The sequence below is a fragment of the Macrotis lagotis genome, chromosome 4 (genome assembly GCF_037893015.1).
Source record: "Macrotis lagotis isolate mMagLag1 chromosome 4, bilby.v1.9.chrom.fasta, whole genome shotgun sequence".
Lineage (NCBI taxonomy): Eukaryota > Metazoa > Chordata > Mammalia > Peramelemorphia > Peramelidae > Macrotis > Macrotis lagotis.
This window is the reverse complement of record NC_133661.1, coordinates 244749210-244768054: the sequence shown is the minus strand read 5'-3', so window position 1 is coordinate 244768054 and position 18845 is coordinate 244749210. Positions and strand designations below refer to the sequence as shown.

Below are 18845 nucleotides of genomic sequence, written 5' to 3'. Positions count from 1 at the left end.
TCAATGATCATGCTCCCAGAAATTGTGACAACCTAAGTTGCACTAAAGGCCTTTTGCTATATGAGGAAATTCTATGATCAATCATTTTGCTAACAAAGACTCCTTTTACAATATCAATATCAACCCCATTTATCTGTTGTAAGAGTTTCTGATTATTGGAAATTATGGAACACCAGTGTTAGATTCAGGTTCTTGGTCTATGGTATCTCCTGAGGAAAACTAGGGATGGAGCAAGGATGTGTCAGGAAAAAAAGTTATGTTTAAAAAAAGACAGGAATTAAAAAAATTGAAAGAGAAAGTAGGCATTATAACAATGATTCGTGAAAAAAAAAATAAAATGTGCTGAATTCAAAATGTCTTGCTCAGTCTTGAGAATTAAGTTCAGTAAACATATTGTAATAAAGTTCTCCTGTACAATTCCTCACTATCAAGGAAGCCGATCCATTATAGTTTTTGAGAATAGAGAAGCCAAGTCTTGTAAGTGTAGGAAATTTTCTCTGATTCACACCAAAGCAGGTGTGCCAGAAACATTACCACTTTATTTGAAATATAAGAAGCTGGGTATCATGGTGGAGGGGGCAGTGAAAAAGATGTCACTAGCAAAGGAAATAATACATTTTTGGAACATGTTACTAATCTTTTCTTTTTCTTTCTTGTCTTCTCCTCTCCCTGCCCTTCTTCCCAACCCCCCAACCCTAGGTTCTGCAGGAATTTTGTTTGGAGCCTTTGAACGTGAGTGTTGGGAGGATGAGTGATGGGCTGGATTGTCTCCAACCATGAAGCCTGAATCTGCTTCTGCTCTCCTAGGAGCTGTGCTCTGCCTGAGCTCTCCGCTTTGCTCACCCCTCATCCATCTGATCTCCCGCCTCTAGAAGATAGATCACACAATTGGTCCTTGTCCTGTCTCTACCCTTCACTCTGCTCACCTCACTGCTCCTCCCTCAGACATTATTGCTGTGCTTGCCACCCCCATTACCCCAGCTCCCCAGTGGTATCTGGGGTTTGAGTAGTATAGGACCTTTTTTGTGGGAAGAACATTTCCTGAAGAATTACCCAAATCTATTCTGTATCTTCTCCTGGAATCAAGGCCTCCGGATCTACATGGATAGCTGAGATCTTTTCTTGGAGAGGAACACCTTCCATTCTTCTAGTTTTTCCTCCATTGTTTCCTGCTCTCCTCTTTCTCTGTTGTCCCTGCCAATTCCTGTTTCTTCTCTTATTATCAAAGGATAATCTGACTCTGATATCTGACTGGTGTCACATATATACTTTCTTTTTATCTTTCTGTGTATTTCTTCCCGGCCTCTTGTGTGCTATTTCTGTCTCTTTAATCTGTCATTCTATTACTACCAATAGAGAAACACTTAGTTTATTCCCCTGAGGTTCCCCTACTTCCCCTCAGCCTAGTACACTCAACCCCAAAAGTAGCCATGGGCTTCACCCTTCACTCAGTCTATTTCACTCTGAAGTTCAGTGTTCTGCTTGGCTCCCTCCTGGGGCTTTGCTTGGGCTTGGAGTTCATGGGTCTTCCCAACCAATGGGCCCGCTACCTCCGCTGGGACGCCAGTACTCGAAGTGACCTGAGCTTCCAGTTCAAGACCAATGTCTCAGCTGGGCTGCTTCTCTATTTGGATGATGGTGGCGTCTGTGACTTCCTCTGTCTCTCCCTGGTGGATGGTCGCGTCCAGCTCCGTTTCAGTGTGGACTGTGCTGAGACAGCTGTGCTGTCAGACAAACAGGTCAATGATAGCAGCTGGCATTTCCTGATGGTGAGCCGTGACCGAATGAGAACGGTGCTTGTGCTGGATGGGGAGGCCAGGCCTGGAGAAGTCCAGCCTCAGCGGCCCCACATGGACGTGGTCAGTGACTTATTTGTTGGAGGGGTACCAGATGATATAAGACCCTCTGCCCTGACCCTGGAAGGGGTACAGGCCATGCCTGCCTTCAAGGGATTTATCCTGGATCTTAAATATGGAAATTCAGAACCTCGTCTTCTAGGAACCCAGGGGGCCCAGTTGGAGTCTGAGGGTCCTTGTGCTAAAAACCCTTGTGAGAATGGTGGAATCTGTTTCCTCCTGGATGGCCACCCAACCTGTGACTGCTCTGCCACTGGCTATGGCGGCAAGCTCTGCTCCGAAGGTAAGGTTGCTCCTTCTCCATCTCAACCCAACCTCAATATTCTTTTCACCCTACACACACACACACACACACACACACACACACACACCACACACAAACATACACAGGTATCACATACTACACATTCAAAAACCCATTCCCTATGTTTACTATAGACCCACTAATTTCATTTCAGAAGCTCTAGTTGGTGTAGGAAAAGGGAAGGAAACGGACCTTTTCCATAACTTCTACTTCTTTGTGGTGTAGGGTGAAGAGGCTGTGTCCTTACTTCAAGGAGAAGGTTATGGGGTTTTGAAACTTCTCATCTTTCTGGGCAGCTGATATCCATAGAATTGACTATAATGAGTAGTTTGAAATCCAGAGAATCACTTTCACTGGGGATGTCACCAAGAATCTTACTCCTCAAAAAACAAATTGGAGTGGGGGTGGGGTGGGGGGAGGGAAGTAAGATTGGGGGGAAAATTGTAAAACTCAAATAATATCTTTAATAAAAATAAATCTAAAAAAATTAAATTGGAATGGGCAATGGCCATTCTTGCCTCTCATTCCCCTAGAGTAGAGTGGGTATCCAGGATTTCCATAACCTAGAAAGGCTTACCCCTGGTAAGAAGACAAGAGGTGAATATCAGAGCAGTTGCTCCATCCCCTTTTGAGCCATAAGCATTTGGAAATGGGAAGAAAACTCTGTAATCCCACTCTCCCTAGAGTCCCTGTGGAACTTTGTATTCAGAACATCAAAAAAAAAGGTGAACTTTAAGGGAGGAGCAGATTTATAAGGCCCCACTAGAGCTCCCATTAATTAATTAATTAGTCAACTCTTCTTGGACTTCATCAAGGTTGTTAAATGATTATACAAGGTCATTATAGTATCTTCCTATTTCCCTGTTCACTTCCACAGATTTTTTTGATGAAATCTACTATTTCTAATTGGGGCTCCATATCCTCCCTTTTTCTGAAACAAAAGTAGTATAGGACTAGAGAAGCAATTTAATACTTTAGCTAACTAAAGAGTCTAAGAATGTTCAACAAACCTTGGAGATTCCTCTGAAACATAGCTGTGGTTCAAAGGATAAATAGTTCTATACATTTCTATAGCTGACACCTGAAGTATGTGACTCAGGTTTGATATGCTACTCTTAGATAAGAGATCAGACTCTTAGTTTGTCTTGGAATTAGGTCAATAGAAGTGGTTTGGATTTTAGTTTGCTGATTTTCCAGTCCCAAATATAGGACCAGTGGGTTTGGGTTAACTAAGCTCTCTCTTGAGAATGGGCTAGAAAAGTCTGAAGTAGAAACTAAATACTCTCTGAGGTCTATACTCAAAGTTATATGGGATGGGGAGAAACAGAAATTAATTTCCCTTAGTTTTAATGAATCCCTTCAAATTCCTGGTCTTTATGGCAATATCCTGTTTTGCTCCAATGAGATAGGGGGATTGTTAATAGGAGGAAAGGTGAGATGGGACTGGCCTTTGTTTCTTATCACTTCATGCTCAGGATATCTTCATTCAGGTGTAATCCCTATGCTTAGAATTTGACTAATTTAAAAAATATATCTGCAGTTAGTAGCAAACTTTGGTCTGGACCCTTTCTGGACAACTACATATTCAAAGCTAAGTGCAATTGAAATGATCTTTTTTAAAATCTAATTTTTAAATCTGTTTAGTTTACAGGTGACTTTCACACTGGAACATCTTTAAGTAGGAGATCTTGTTTCTGGGCTTGCTGTGAGTTCATTGAATGAGAACTCCCAGAGTTTTCTTTTTCCTCCTTTCTCTGCTGGGTTCTACATGTAATTCTCTTTACATGGGTGGGCTATAATAACTGGTGGTGATAGATTTCATTTTTCAATTCCAGAACCATCAGAAGAAGGGAATAGGGCAATTCCAATCTACTTCAAGTTTCCAAACCATACTTGGAAACATGACAATACAAATGTGTGGGAGTGATGCTCAGAATACATTATGGAGCTGTCAATGGTTCCTAAGCCATTTTTGACTTTGGGTAAAATTCTGTCTTAAGAGTCTGAAGATGGGTAAAGTTATGTATGAAGACGCTGACATGATCACTTACTTTTCTTTCATCCAGAGGGATTGGTTCCACCCTTGGAACTTGTATTGAAGTACTGAAGTCTGGCATTCTTTCTTTCAAGGGAAAGTGTGTTTGCAAATGTGTAGTTAACTTGCTGATTATCCTTGATTGCATTTTTGTGTTTAAAGGGACTCATTTCCTCTGGGCAGGTTTGGATCAGCACTTTTCAGCTGGATGGAATCTGCAGTGTGTATATGGACAATTTGTCTTTTCCTTCCCTTCCCTTCCCTTCCCTTCCTTTCCCTTCCCTTCCCTTCCCTTCCCTTCCCTTCCCTTCCCTTCCCTTCCCTTCCCTTCCCTTCCCTTCCCTTCCCTTCCCTTCCCTTTTCTCTTCCCTTCCCTTTTCTCTTCCCTTCCCTTTTCTCTTCCCTTCCCTTTTCTCTTCCCTTCCCTTTTCTCTTCCCTTCCCTTCCCTTTTCCCTTCCCTTCCCTTTTCTCTTCCCTTCCCTTCCCTTTTCCCTTCCCTTCCCTTCCCCTTTTCTCTTCCCTTCCCTTCCCTTTTTCTCTTCTCTTCCCTTCCCTCTACTCTTCTCTTCTCTTCTCTTCTCTTCTCTTCTCTTCTCTTCTCTTCTCTTCTCTTCTCTTCTCTTCTCTTCTCTTCTCTTCTCTTCTCTTCTCTTCTCTTCTCTTCTCTTCTCTTCTCTTCTCTTTTCTTTCCTGTGTATGTATGTGTATGTATGTGTATGTGTGTGTGTATGTGTGTGTGTGTGTGTGTGTGTATTTTCCAGTCCTCGATGGAGTTTCTTCAGAGCAGATGGGGTGTAATCGATTTTTAATAGCTAAATGCAATATGTATATTTTAATAACGAGTTTTTTTGACAAGGTTCAGACCATTAGGTGGCTACTGATTGATACCTGTGTCTGTAGATGTCAAAACCACAACATAACTCATTGATCCTGCTGCTAAATAAACAAGGAAATCAAGTGGAAACCACTTTGTAGCAAATTTGGTAGAGAGGAACAGAGGACGATAGTCTCAAAGGGAGAAGAGTGGCAAAGCTCACTGGTGACAATTTGGGGCCTATTAAGTCTAGTAATTGCAATAATGCTTACTCAATCACATCAATGCATTGCATGCCTCTAGAAAATATTCTTTTTCTCTACACACAGTTAATTTTTAGAGGCTGTGCTGGGGGCGGAAATATCTTACCTGTAAAAAGCTTTTAAACATACACACATGCCCACGTGCACATAAACACACATGCACACACACAGATATTATTAAATGTCAAGCAGATCTACATATAAAACTAGATCAATGAGCTCAACTATATCTGTCTGTTTCCTAAAGATAATATAATGAAGCTGGGAAGGTGAGAGGCATTAATGTTTCATAAATTACATGTGTCATTATCCTGAGAGGCATCATGGCCTATTGGATGGAAGGCTGGCTTCAAACCTAGGAAGATCTGTGTTCAAGGACTACTTTGATCCCTTCTGACTGTGTTTCTTTGGGCAAGTCACTTAACTTTTCCATTTTCTAAGCAGTTCTCTGAGAGGAATTTTTTTTGTTGTTTTTGAAAGGCAATGGGATTAAGTGACTTGCCCAAGGCCACACAGCTAGGTAATTATTAAGTGTCTGAGGTCGGATTTGAACTCAGGTACTCCTGACTCCAGGGCCGGTGCTCTATACACTGGGCTACCTAGCTGCCCCTCTGAGAGGAATTTTTAATCTGACCCCTGTGAACTTTTTTCTTCATATTTTGATAAGTGTAGTTCAATTTAATTGGATCAAATGAGATAGTATTTATAAAATTCTTAGCATACTAGCTGACACATTATAGGCACTTAATAAATGTTTGCTCCTTCCCTCTCTACCTTGGATTTATTTTCTACATTTAAAAATATTATTCTGAGATCAGCACCTTAGACCTCAGTAGATTACCAAATCTACTTTCTGTCTATGACACACACACAAATTAAAAACCCCTTCTCTAAGATTAAAAGTTACAGAGAAGGTGGTTACCTGCATTGGTGAAGGAAGTTTCCTCATTGAAATTTGCCTTTAAAATTAAAAAGGGGGCAGTTAGGTGGCTCAGTGGGTAGAGCACTGGCCCTGGAGTCAGGAGTACCTGAGTTCAAATCCGACCTCAGACACTTAATAATTACCTAGCTGTGTGGCCTTGGGCAAGCCACTTAACCCCATTGCCTTGCAAAAAACTAAAAAAAAAAAAATAATAATAAAATAAAATAAAATTGAAAAAGAATTGAAATCATAAAATTAGTCCTATTTCTATCCTTACCATGCTCAAATAGGCAAAACTCTTCCCTAAGAGCTGGTATTAGACCCTAACTGCCCAAATCTCCTACTTCTGTTGAGATGAGCATCTCCTATCTGCTTTTTCTCGGAGTTATACAGGGCAAGGAAGTTCAGGCCATTAGGGAATGAGGTAAACCCCTTCACACTAAGAAGGCTAAATGGGTGGAGAAAGTTATAAGGCTTTTGTCAACTTTGGATTAATGTGGTTCTTGGCATGGTAGAGGTATGCTCTGTGGTCCATTAGCTTCTAGTCAGCCTGGCATTGTTATTAGTACGTCTATTTGAATATCTTAAAGAGGGGTGGTGTACCTCCTCTCTATAGTGATCTCTAAAGTAGTTCTATGTTTCAGAGATTAATCTAAAGGAAGAAAGATAGAAAAGGGTAATCATTTTAAAAACTGGTCAAATGTTTTTTGTTAAAAATCATGATTGGGGCGGCTAGGTGGCACAGTGGCTAGAGCACTAGCCCTGGAGTCAGGAGAACCTGAGTTCAAATCCAACCTCAGACACTTAATAATTACCTAGCTGTGTGGCCTTGGGCAAGCCACTTAACCCCATTTGCCTTGCCAAAAACCCCCCATAAAAATCATGATTAGCTGTACTTTTATTTGGTATTTTATTTTTCCCAATTACATGTAAAAACTGTTTTTCGTGGGGCAGCTAGGTGGCGCAGTGAATAGAGCACTGGCCTTGGAGTCAGGAGTACCTGGGTTCAAATCTGACCTCAGACACTTAATAATTACCTAGCTGTGTGGCCTTGGGCAAGCCACCTAACCCCATTGCCTTGAAAAATCTAAAAAAAAAAAACCCCAAAACTGTTTTTCAACATTTGTTTTATAAATTGTATTCTAAATTTTCTCCCTCTCTCCACCTACTCTCATTGAGAAGGCAAGTAATTTGATATAGGTTAGACTTATGTAGTCATGCAAAACATGTGTTAACTGGTTTTTCTACCATTTGAGACCCAAAAGACTGATGCCGTGGGCTTCTGGTAACTAAGAGTAGATCTTTAACTTGGAAATTACTTCCCTAGGTTGGAATATTGCTTTGTACCTAGTCTCACTCTTGCTCCCATTAGTTCTCAGGATAAACCAAGGATAGTTGGAAGCATTGTGGGGAAAGGTCAACACAAGTGTGCCAATATAATCACTATTCTATAAATCATTATTGCACAAGACAGGAGGAGCAAGACTCTGGAAGACCTTTTGAATTTTTATTGCCATAATGAAATAATTTGCTTTTCAACATTGATTTGACTAGCCTGGTTGGAAATTTTGCTAACCTGGTAAAATTCTTGATTTTCTTCAGTTATAAAGAGAGGTGGAGGAGATGAAAGACAAAATGGTGGATAATCCCCCCTAATCCTTTGTAATGACATCAGAGCTTCACACATTGCCAGAGAGGCACATATACTCATTTTATTTCTCTGCCCAGGCGTGACCTCTTCTTAGTTCTTCCCTTTGATTGGTGGCCATATTCTTAGATAACTTGCTGGCTAGCCTTTGGGGAAGGGTTTCCAGGTCACTGAAAATAATTGGCAAAGGAGATGATCATCCACTCATGGATAATTGAAAGTCTGTGTCATTGCCTTGAAATGGGTTCAATATTTATTGGGTCCTGAGCATCTTTTGTTACAAATGTACGTAGATGTTTCAAACACATGACAGATGTTCTAAGTTGGTTCAGTACTATGATGTGTGTTTGAATACTAGATTTACTGAAATTTCCACTCATTGCTCAATTAGTTTCTTGTGGGCAAGAGAAGGGAGCAAAGAACTGCCTTCATAAGATGGTTCCACTTTATTTTTCTCTGTACTTATGTCTTCATATGTAACAAGGCATCCCATGTATCAAGTACATCCCTTTCCAAGAATATATTCCATGTTATTTATATATATATATATATGTATATATATATATATACTTTTATGCACATTGTTTAATATACATTCATAACAGCTTTTACATCTAGTTAAAAAGAGGAAGAAACCATCTCCTTGGATTGTTTATCACTTCTCTCCAATGTTACTGAATTAAGAACTACAACCAGGATACAGTTTTGACATCTTTTGGGATCAGACACAAGAAAGAAGAATGAATAAAAGCTGTCAGAATAGCTCAGAAGTAGGTGAAGCATTTATTGAGTGCCTTGTTCAGTTTTTGAATTGTTGTTTAAACCTTTGAGTTTATCATTGTAGGAAAATTTCATTGTGGAAACTCCTTTCATCAATGGCAGATTGACACTTAGTCAATCTAGATTGCCTGGAGGCATTAAGGGATTAAGTGACTTGTTCAGGGTCATACAACTATAATGTGTCAGAGATCAGGGAAGTGGATACTTGATAAATGTTTCTTCGATTGAGTTTATCTGCTTCAGTTCTAACTCAGTCAGCCAACAAGCATTTATTTTTATCAAGAATTTGCTATGTGTTGGGGCGGCTAGGTGGCATAGTGGATAAAGTACCGGCCCTGGAGTCAGGAGTACCTGGGTTCAAATCCGGTCTCAGACACTTAATAATTACCTAGCTGTGTGGCCTTGGGCAAGCCACTTAACCCCATTTGCCTTGCAAAAAAAAAAAAAGAATTTGCTCTGTGCCAGAATCTCCATTGATACTAAGAATGAGGAAAAAGGGGGGAATAGGGAGTCCTTCATGAGCTTCATATGATAAAGAGGCTAAGAGAAAGACACCATGAAAACAATTATTGCATATACATACATGGTATGGACAGAATAGGTAGAAGGTAGTTAGAGGGGAAAGAGTTAGCAATAAGTTGTGGGGGGACTGAGAGGTAGAGGCTGAATAATCTAGGAAAGGCTTCCTGAAGAAGTTAAGAATCAACCTTAGTCTAGAAAGATTCAAAGGCAGAATAGGATAGAGCCCAAGTTTTGGAATTTCAAACACTTCAGTTCAAGGGCTATCCCTGAGCTAGCATATATCCTTGGGCAAGTGATTTGGCTTCTCCAAACTTCAGTTTTTCACCTATTGGGCTAATTGATCTCAAAAGTTCCCTCCAATTCTGGTATTGATAGATTCTAAGAAATTGCTTCACTTGAATTCAGTGATCCCATGAATAGCCTGGATCCTGCATGTCAGAGAGGTGACTATAGAAAAAGGATATTACACTACAGGGTTGATGGGGCATAGGGGAATAGTCCTTTAGAAGAGCAGGATCAGGTTTGCAGATTTCATGTTAGATAGAGTGAGAATCATCTAATCCTTCCCCCTTATTATACATATAAAGAAACTGAGCCCCAGAGAGCTAAAGTGAATACACTAATAGATTCCTGTAGAGATCATTCCCTAAGAGTGGAATTGGAATAAATGTTTGGCAGGGTGGTGTTCAAATACTCTAGGTCACACAGAAACTAAGGGAGAGAGAGAGAGAGAGAGAGAGAGAGAGAGAGAGAGAGAGAGAGAGAGAGAGAGAGAGAGAGAGAGAGAGAGAGAGAGAGAGACAGGATTTTTATCCAGGTCCCCTTAAATTCAAATCCATTCTACATTCCATTTTTTTCCAATATGCTACATACACTGTTCTCCTCCTTCCAAACCAATATTCCCTCTACTTTGTCAAACCAAACTCCTTCCCTTCCCTTATGTTTCCTATTATGTTCTAATTGAGGTTGCTAGGGACCCAATGAATAGAGTACCAGTCAGGAAGATCTGAGTTCTAATCCTTACTCAAACACTGATTAAGTTACTTACCCTTCTGTCTGTCTCAGTTTCCTCATCTGTAAAATAAAGATAATAACAGCACTCCCCTCCCTGGGTTGTTGTGAGGATCAAATGCAATACATCCTTTTAAAAACCTTAAAGCACTCAACAAATGTTAGGCATTATTATAATTATTCCTCCTAGCTAATCCAATAATTCAGAATTCTCTGGGGCCATGACACAGGTGCCTGTCCTGTGTGTGTGTGTGTGTGATGGAGAGAAGTTTGAAACATCCCTTAAAATAAATGGAGAACCTATGAGCCTTTCATAAAACCAATACTGGGTCTGAGTGGTCTCAACATAGGCCTCAATTACTCTTACATGTTTTTCATGCTAAGTTCCAGCTGCCTATTAGTAGCAAGACTATGATTGGCCCAGTCAAATCAAAACCCCTGGTGCATTTGTGTATTCCCACATACCCCTCCTCTCCCACTCCCCCCCCCCCACACACTTAGGCTTGTAATTGCAGCTGGCTTTGTTCCTAATTTGTATGAATACTGAATGGCCCTGGACAGGGTATTGGGGGTAGGGAATTGGAGATGAAGATGAGGCTGAGGTGGGGGAGTGCCTTAAAAATCAGAATAATAGAGACACATCCCCCCATTCCTTTTTTGGGCAGCTGTTAAGAGGGCATCATGGAAGCAGAAGTCTAATAAATAAAACAACCCATTGACACTAAGGCTGTGCCCCTAACCTGATTCACGACTCGCAACCCCAGGCTCAGGTTTGCCTGGCCTCAAACTCTCTACCAAAGCTAGCCAGCAGGGGCTGTTTCTAAACGGAGCCTGAATAGGGGTCTGATTGCTCCTTTTCCTTCTGTCTCCACTTTGATTACCAAATGAGATTTCCTGGGTATGCTGTATGCTAAATGACAGAGCAGCAGCCTGCCTCTTGCTCTAATTATCACACTTTTAACTGTGGAGGGAACAGCAATTTTTTTTAATTCCCCCACCATCACATCTCTGCCTCTTTTAAAGAGAGGAAACCCTCCCTCATTCTTCCTCCAGGAGAGTAGCAGCCGCCCTTCCCTATTCTGAAAACACTGAAGCCAGCTGTTTGGCTTTGCCTCTAAAAACTTGGAGGACGAGGGTTGGGGGGGTGGGATGCAGGGTTCAGTGGAAGGAGGGAAGCTAATACTAAGATTTTGTGGGCATTTGCCAAGAGCCTTGAAGTGATTTCTACATTAGCAAATAAATTTTCTTTTGCATTTCATCATCAGATGACCCCAGGAGCCCAGAACTGGGAAGTTAATGAATCCTAAGGTTAATATGAATCCCTCCAGAAACACCCTCACAATGCATTGTATGTGATTCTGGCTGGTTGGATAAGCGGCCTATCCTCCCTTCTTGGAGTGGATCTGTCAGTGAGAAGATGAAGATGCAGACTTTTGGGTAGGGAGGGTTTTTTTTTCTGTGCCTTTTTACCTTTAGTCTCTTCCATTCCACTCTGTATAAATGTTCAACATTTATGAAGGGGCATATAAGGGAGAAGTAGCAAAAGCTCATATGGGGAAACATGCATCAGGGTTTTGATTTGCTTGGGGTCAGTCTTTATAGTCTTATTATAGTATCTAACAAGCAACTGGAACTTGACATGAAGAACATGTAAGATTAATTGAAGTTTCTTTGAGACCATTCAGGACAAGCCCTGATTTTATGAAAAGCCCATGAGTTCTCCACTTAACTATGATTCATGATTTTTTTTATAGTACCATCACTTTTTAGAGGATTCTTAAAAGGATTCTTCATGTTTGATCTTGCATAATTATGCAAGATAGATTGGGAAGACATTATAACTCTTAAAGTTAAGGAAGTTATATGCTAAGAATGCCAATTTTGGTAAGGGAATGTGAGGGCTAATGTAGATTCTTCCTTACCTAGATGAAGATACTGGCCATTTTGACTGGTGTTTCTGAGATCCTTTCTCTGGAACTTATTTCCAAGACTTCAGTGCCCTTCTTTGTCCCTGGGTTTCCTTACCACAAATGATTTGCTCACACATTTTGAAAAAGATTATCAATAATTAATAAAAATTCCATTTCTATCACATTATGGGTGAAAAGGAAAACTTTCAGTCTTTTCATAGTGATTAAGTCCATCTTTCCTACACTCTTGACTTTTCTGAGAGCTTCTGTGGATATTACCAGAGTCAAGTCTGGAATGTGAATAAAATCTGCCTCTCTTCCCCTAAGTATTGCTTGGGCTGGGATCTAATATCTACATCAAGTCTGTGGGTGCCACAAATATCAGATCTTAGGAGAAAGATTTGGAAGCCAGCTACACCTAATGAGAGATTGCTGAACTGAACAGCTCTGCATCTTCATCAAGCTTTTGGCATGCCAGATCCCTGGAATTTCATAGCTCCAAAACTAAGAAGCAATGGTAATGAATGTGGTTCCTGAATGAATTTATAATTCTGCCTCCTGTTGATTCTATGCTCTCTTGACCAATAATGTAACCAATCTTTCTTTCTCTTTCCCTCACTCTCAATGTGAACAAAACTTTTTTATTAACCTGTGATAGGATTGTTGACTTTGGATGTATGTGTGTTTCCTTTCTTTCACCTAGTGAACCTTCATCACAGACAAATTTATAATCCTCAGGGTCAAAAGGGAAGAAAGAATTGTGCATTAAGTGGGGCAGATCATGGTTTGGGGGAGTGATGGGAGAAGGGAAGTGGATAAAGCAAGTGTTGGGTGGGGAGGCCAGGAGAGCAAGGAACAGATTGATAGAGGGTGAAAGGGAACCCCACCCCCACCCCCAAACCCCTAAGACTTGATAACAAAATAGAGTTGCTTGCTATGGATCACTGTGGGATTGCTCTCCAGGTAACACTCAATGGAAAAGGAAAAAGACAAAAGATGGTCCTGCCTGTTTGTTCCCATGATATATTTTAGAAATGGCCTTGCTAGTAGACTGTTATTACTACTGTTGTTTTCCAGAAATGAATGTCTTTGAGTGACCTATTTAAAAGCAATATGGGGCCCCTTTTAAATGTGTCACCCTATATATCTATTCTCAACCCTTGTTTTCCCAGTCTGCAATGGTTCTAAATAATGTATTTTACAAAGATTTTCAGAAGGAAGCACAAGCAGCAGCTTTTAAAAATAAACTGACCTTGTCCTCATCAAGTAAAGCAGCAGTCTGTCTCTGTGATAAAACTTATTCTGTTTTCAGGCCCAGAAATTGTGGGTGCTTTGAGTTCTTTGGCTAAAGGTACTGTGTTTGGTAACTGGAGCAATTTGAAGTGGGAAGGGGTAAAGGGGAAGCTGATTTGAAAACCTGGAACATGAATTGTGTGAGTTTAACAGGTATCTGAGTGCTAGTTAATTAACTGTGAAATGTCCTACTCTCCTTCCTTGCTGGTTAGCACATAGTAGGAGCTTAATAAACGTTTGTGGAATTATTGTGTGATTATCATTCCCATTTCTTCCAGGCCTCCTTTTTCCCTACTTCTTTGGTATTCCCTCATTTGAGTTTTATAACACTGCACCTTCCTGGTTCTCCTACCTCTGGTTCTTTAATGTTTGCAAAATGCTTTATAGTATCTTGTTTGATCCTCTCAACTACCATGGGATGTAGGTACTATTATTGTTCCTATTTTACAGACACGGAAACTGAAGCAGACAGAGATTTAAGTGACTTGCCTAAGCAAGTATCTGAAGAAGAATTGAACTTAGGCCTCTATAACTTCAATTCTAAGTTTTATTTACTGTGCCAGGATTGAAATGTTATTTCTATGTGGATGGCTCCTATTTGAACTTGGAACAGGTTGCTATAGAAAGACCACTGAATTTTGGAGTCACTGTATTTGAAATTGAATTCTGGTTCTATTTACCATAAATATACAAAATAGAAACATTACTCAACTGTAAAAAGAAGGCTCTAAAGTCCCTATCCTGGTATTAGGAATACTTATTTTCCTGAGGTCAAATCCAGCCTCAGATACAGACTAGCTACATGACCCTGGGCAAGTTATTTAACTTTGCTTGCCTCCATTTCTTCAGTTGTAAAATGAGCTGGAGAAAGAAATGATAAATTTCTTCAGTATATTTAACAAGAAATTCTCAAATGGAGTCATGAAGAATCAGACACAACTGAAAAACAAATAACAGAAAAGTTCTTCTAGGAGAAAGGTCTATCTAGTATGATGGGTATTGAATTGTCATCTTTCTTTTTTATTTCTCTTTTGCTATGAATCTTATTTTATTTTTTTATAAAAGAAAGAATTTATTTTGAATTTTATAATTTCCCCCCAAATCTTTCTTCCTTTCCCCTACCCTCCACAGAAGGCAGAGTGTTAGTCTTTGCATTGTTTCCATGGTATGCATTGATCTAAATTGAATGTGATGAGAGAGAAATCATATCCTTAAGGAAGAAAAATAAAGTATAAGAGATAGCAAAATTACACAGTAAGATAATGATTTTTTTTTAAAATTAAAAGTAATAGTCTTTGGTCTTTGTTCAAACTCCACAATTCTTTCTCTGGATACAGATGCTATTCTCCATCACAGATACCCCACTGATTATTGCACTGATAGAATGAGCAAGTCCATTAAGGTTGATCATCACTCCCATGTTGCTGTTAGGGTGTACAATGTTCTTCTGGTTCTGCTCATCTCACTCAGCATCAGTTCATGCAAATCCTTCCAGGCTTCCCTGAATTCCCATCCCTCCTGGTTTCTAATAGAACAATAGTGTTCCATTATGTACATATACCACATATACCATATATACCACAGTTTGCTAAGCCATTCCCTAATTGAAAGACATTTACTTGATTTCCAATTCTTTGACACCACAAACCACAAACAGGGCTGCTATGAATATTTCTGAACAAGATGTTTTTACCCTTTTTCATCATTTCTTCAGGGTATAGATCCAGTAATGGTATTGCATCAAAGGGTATGTACATTTTTATTGCCCTTTGGGCACATGAATTGTCATCTCTCTATTGGATATCTTGAAATGGATGCCTCATATGTACCTCAAATTCACTATAACCAAATAAGGACTTGTCCCCTCCCTAACTTCCTTTTCTCAGTAGTCAAGTCTTTTTGATTCTGCTTTTACAACACTGGGTATATCAGGTTCCCTTCTCCCCACTCACATGGGTACCAACTAAGTTTAAGCCTCATCATCTCTTGCTGAACTATAACAGTACATCCTAATTAATTTCACTGACTGCAGATTCTCCCTCCTCTAATCTATGCTCCATAGAGTTGCCAAAATGATCATCTTAAAACATGTCTGACCTTGTCATTCTCTTGCACAAAAAGTTCCTCCAGGTCCTTTTACCTTGAGCATCAAATCTGAACTCTGTGTTGGTATTCCAATGCCCTTCCCTGTCTGTCACCAATTTTCCTTTCTAGGCTTATAACCTATTACTCTAAATGAACTCTAGGTTCAAACCAAGAGGGGGCCTGTTTGCTGCTTTGCCTAGACAAGACTCCATTTCCCATCTCCAGGCTATTGTGCCCACCATGCTTGGAATACACTCTACTTCTTTAAAAGGTTGGTTACTTTAAAGTACAGTAGGAATCTTATATGAGGAGCATAGTTCCTAGCAACTAGAAGCCTCTTGGAATGATTAGGATTATTTTCTATATAGTTTTCATTTAGGGAGCAGCTAGGTGGTACAGTGGATAGAACACTGACCTTGGAGTTAGGAGTATCTGAGTTCAAATCCAGCCTCAGACACTTAATAATACTTAGCTGTGTGACCTTGGGCAAGTCACTTAACCCCACCGCCTTGCAAAAACAAAAAAAAGATTTAATACTTTTCATTTAGGTCGGTTAAATGGCACAGTGGATAGTGGACAGAGTACTGGGACTAGATTCAGGAAGTCAACTTTCTGAGTTCAAATCTGGCCTCAGATACTTCCTAGTTGGATGACTGTGGGCTAGTCATTTAAAACTTGTTTGCCTCATTTTCATTATCTGTAAAACAAATTGGAGAAGGAAATGCAAACTACACCAGGATCTTTGCCAAGAAAACTCCAAATGGGGTCATGAAGAATTAGAAATGACTGAACCACAAAAAATTTGCATTTGTGTATGTATTGTCCCTCCCCCAATATAAACTTTTTTAGGACAGGAACTGATTTCATTTGTGTTTCCTTATATCTTCCAGCACAGTGCTGGGCACATTTTAAGTTCTTAAATGAATGCTTATTGATTGATTGAATGATTAGAAATGATGTGAGAGTAGTTTCCCAAATTACCCAGGAGAGCTAGTTACTTCTTTCCCTGCTGGACATAACTATTGTGTCTACCCCTACCCCACAGTCTGAATTTCAATTTGGAGTCTGCAGCTTGTTTCCTATGGGGCTAGTTTATTAGTTTCCTAAGGGGGTTATTAGGTAGTATTGGAAAAGCTCCTTAGGGACTTGCAGTAGTCTCTAGTCCATGAAGGAAGGAAAAGGGGATGGGTAGTACATTTCATAGATCAATGGAATTTTCAGTGAAATTCAATAACTTCTCCTTATGATATGTATTGCTTTCATCTCTTGGAAAACAGAAAAACTTGGAGGGAGAATATGTACAGTTTGTTTATTTAATAAATTGCTTTTTTTAGGGGGAAAAAGTACATGACTTGCAAGGAGGGCAAAAAACAAAGATGAAGTCACTTTTCTATGACCCAGAATAAAGAGAGCAAAGAAGTTAGAAAGTTGGAGAATATTTACTACTTTATTCTTATTCTTTTGGGCTCACTTCTCTTTCAGGAAAACCACATTCCTCCATGTTTAATCATAGAATGTTTGGAATTGAGAGGGGAGAAAGAGTAAACTTTTGCAGTTATTGTTTAAATTCTTGAAGGACCAGTGATCTTTAAGCTAGTTTGGAACCAGAATGAGGAAGTCATGAGATCTGTATAGTTCTATGTTAGTGTCCCTCCTTTTCAGCTTATAGATTTAGAAAAGTGCCCTAGAAATTATCTACTCCATCTTCTCATTTAGAAGCTGAGACCTAGAGAGTTTAAGTTACTTGCCCAAGGTCACATAACTCTTAAAATGTTAGCACCAGTCTTTGAACTCAGATTTTCTAACTTCAAATTCAATGCTTCCTTGTATCCCAATGCTTCCTAACTTAGCTTGTGATCCTTTGATATTCTAACCCTTTTTGCCCTGCTAGAAGAGGGAAGAGGAAGAGAGAAGAGAAAAAGTGAATATGTTTATGTGTGAGTATACACACACATATGTGTGTGTGTATATATATATATAATATGTATGCATATATATTTATCTGAATGTGTGTATATACATACATTTACATATATTCTATGTGGTATGTACTCTGCCTATAACTTTTTGTAAAAGCAAGTATCTCAATTGACCCTTCAACAACTCTAGAAGAGAAGTGTTATTATCCCTATTTTATAGTTGAGGAAACAGGCAAAAAGAGGTTAACTTACCCAGAGTCACATAACTTCCAAAACCCTACAAATATGATCTCACTTTATCCATGCAGGTAGTTAATATTATTATCCCCTTTTTATAGATGAGGAAACTGAATCAAATAAAGGTTAAATGTCTGGCATAATACAGCTTAGTAGAAGTCTGAATTTAGTTTTGAACTCACATCATCCTGATACTAGGTTCATGGTTCATCTACTGGATCAGCAGATGCGGAAGAGGAATTGGGTAGGGCCTAAAGTTATTTTGTCAAATTGCAATGGCAGTTTCTAAAATCCTACCAAGAACCCCCATGTGAATGAAGCTATCTATATGCTTCTTTTAATTATTTCTCTGAGGCTGCCAGAATCAAGTAACTTTTCTCCACTTCATTCTTTAGAATTTCACTTTCATTTTAGTTCTAGTATTGAAATTTATAAATGGTCACTAGCTTCCAAGCTGTGGTTTCAATAACAGGCATTACTACCTTACCTAACTGTAAGTGATCATTTTTTTGTGTGGGGGGGGGATTGAGGAGGGGGGGGAAGAAATGGAAGTTAACACCACAACCAATAATGCACAAATTGTTGCTAAGGCAAAGAGAGCAGCTGCATTCCACATTTTAGTTGCTGCGGAAACCTTACTGTTTACATTTCCTGACTCTTGAGTTTTCAATGTTGCCTTAATGGAGATTGTTGGCTATTTTGTATGTGTAGAATATATAACTAGTGGCTACATTTTAATGTGTCTCTTGGCTCCTATCAACTTTCACAGTCTTAATGCATGTTCTACTTGAGCAGTTGGGTTTCACAATTCATGTTCTTGGAGTGTGTTCGAGGAGATACTCTTCAAGAGCCATAAGATACAAAGCCCCAAGGAGTATTCTTTTTCCAGGTCCTTAATTAAGGCATGTATATAAACAGGGAATAGGTTTATATAATCATAATAGCTTGCATTTATACATCGATTTAAGGTTTGCAATGCACTTTACATATATTATCTATATTCATATGTATATGTGTAGACCATTAAATGAACATGTTCCATTTCCCTGAAATCAATTCATTAAAGATATCTTTTTTTTTTAATTTTAAAAGGTATCTACAGAGAAGCCCTGTAAGAGGCATTAGTACACCTTGAAAACTTAGTGGAGACTTTAAGATGTATGACATGATATAATTTTAATTGTTTCTGAGCATCTATTCCAGTAACATACATATATATTCCAAGTTGGGAACCAAGATCAAACA

At 39.3% G+C, this 18845-nt stretch overlaps 1 protein-coding gene across 1 annotated transcript in view; it reads left to right on the top strand.

Annotated features, from left to right (window-relative positions):
* NRXN3 (neurexin 3) overlaps positions 1-18845 on the top strand; it is a 1564316-nt gene that overhangs the window by 113335 nt on the left and 1432136 nt on the right. Inside the window, exon 2 of the mRNA XM_074235619.1 lies at positions 700-2139. Coding sequence (XP_074091720.1) covers positions 1431-2139 — 709 coding nt within the window. The 5' untranslated portion in view covers positions 700-1430. The remainder of the gene's footprint in view (positions 1-699; positions 2140-18845) is intronic.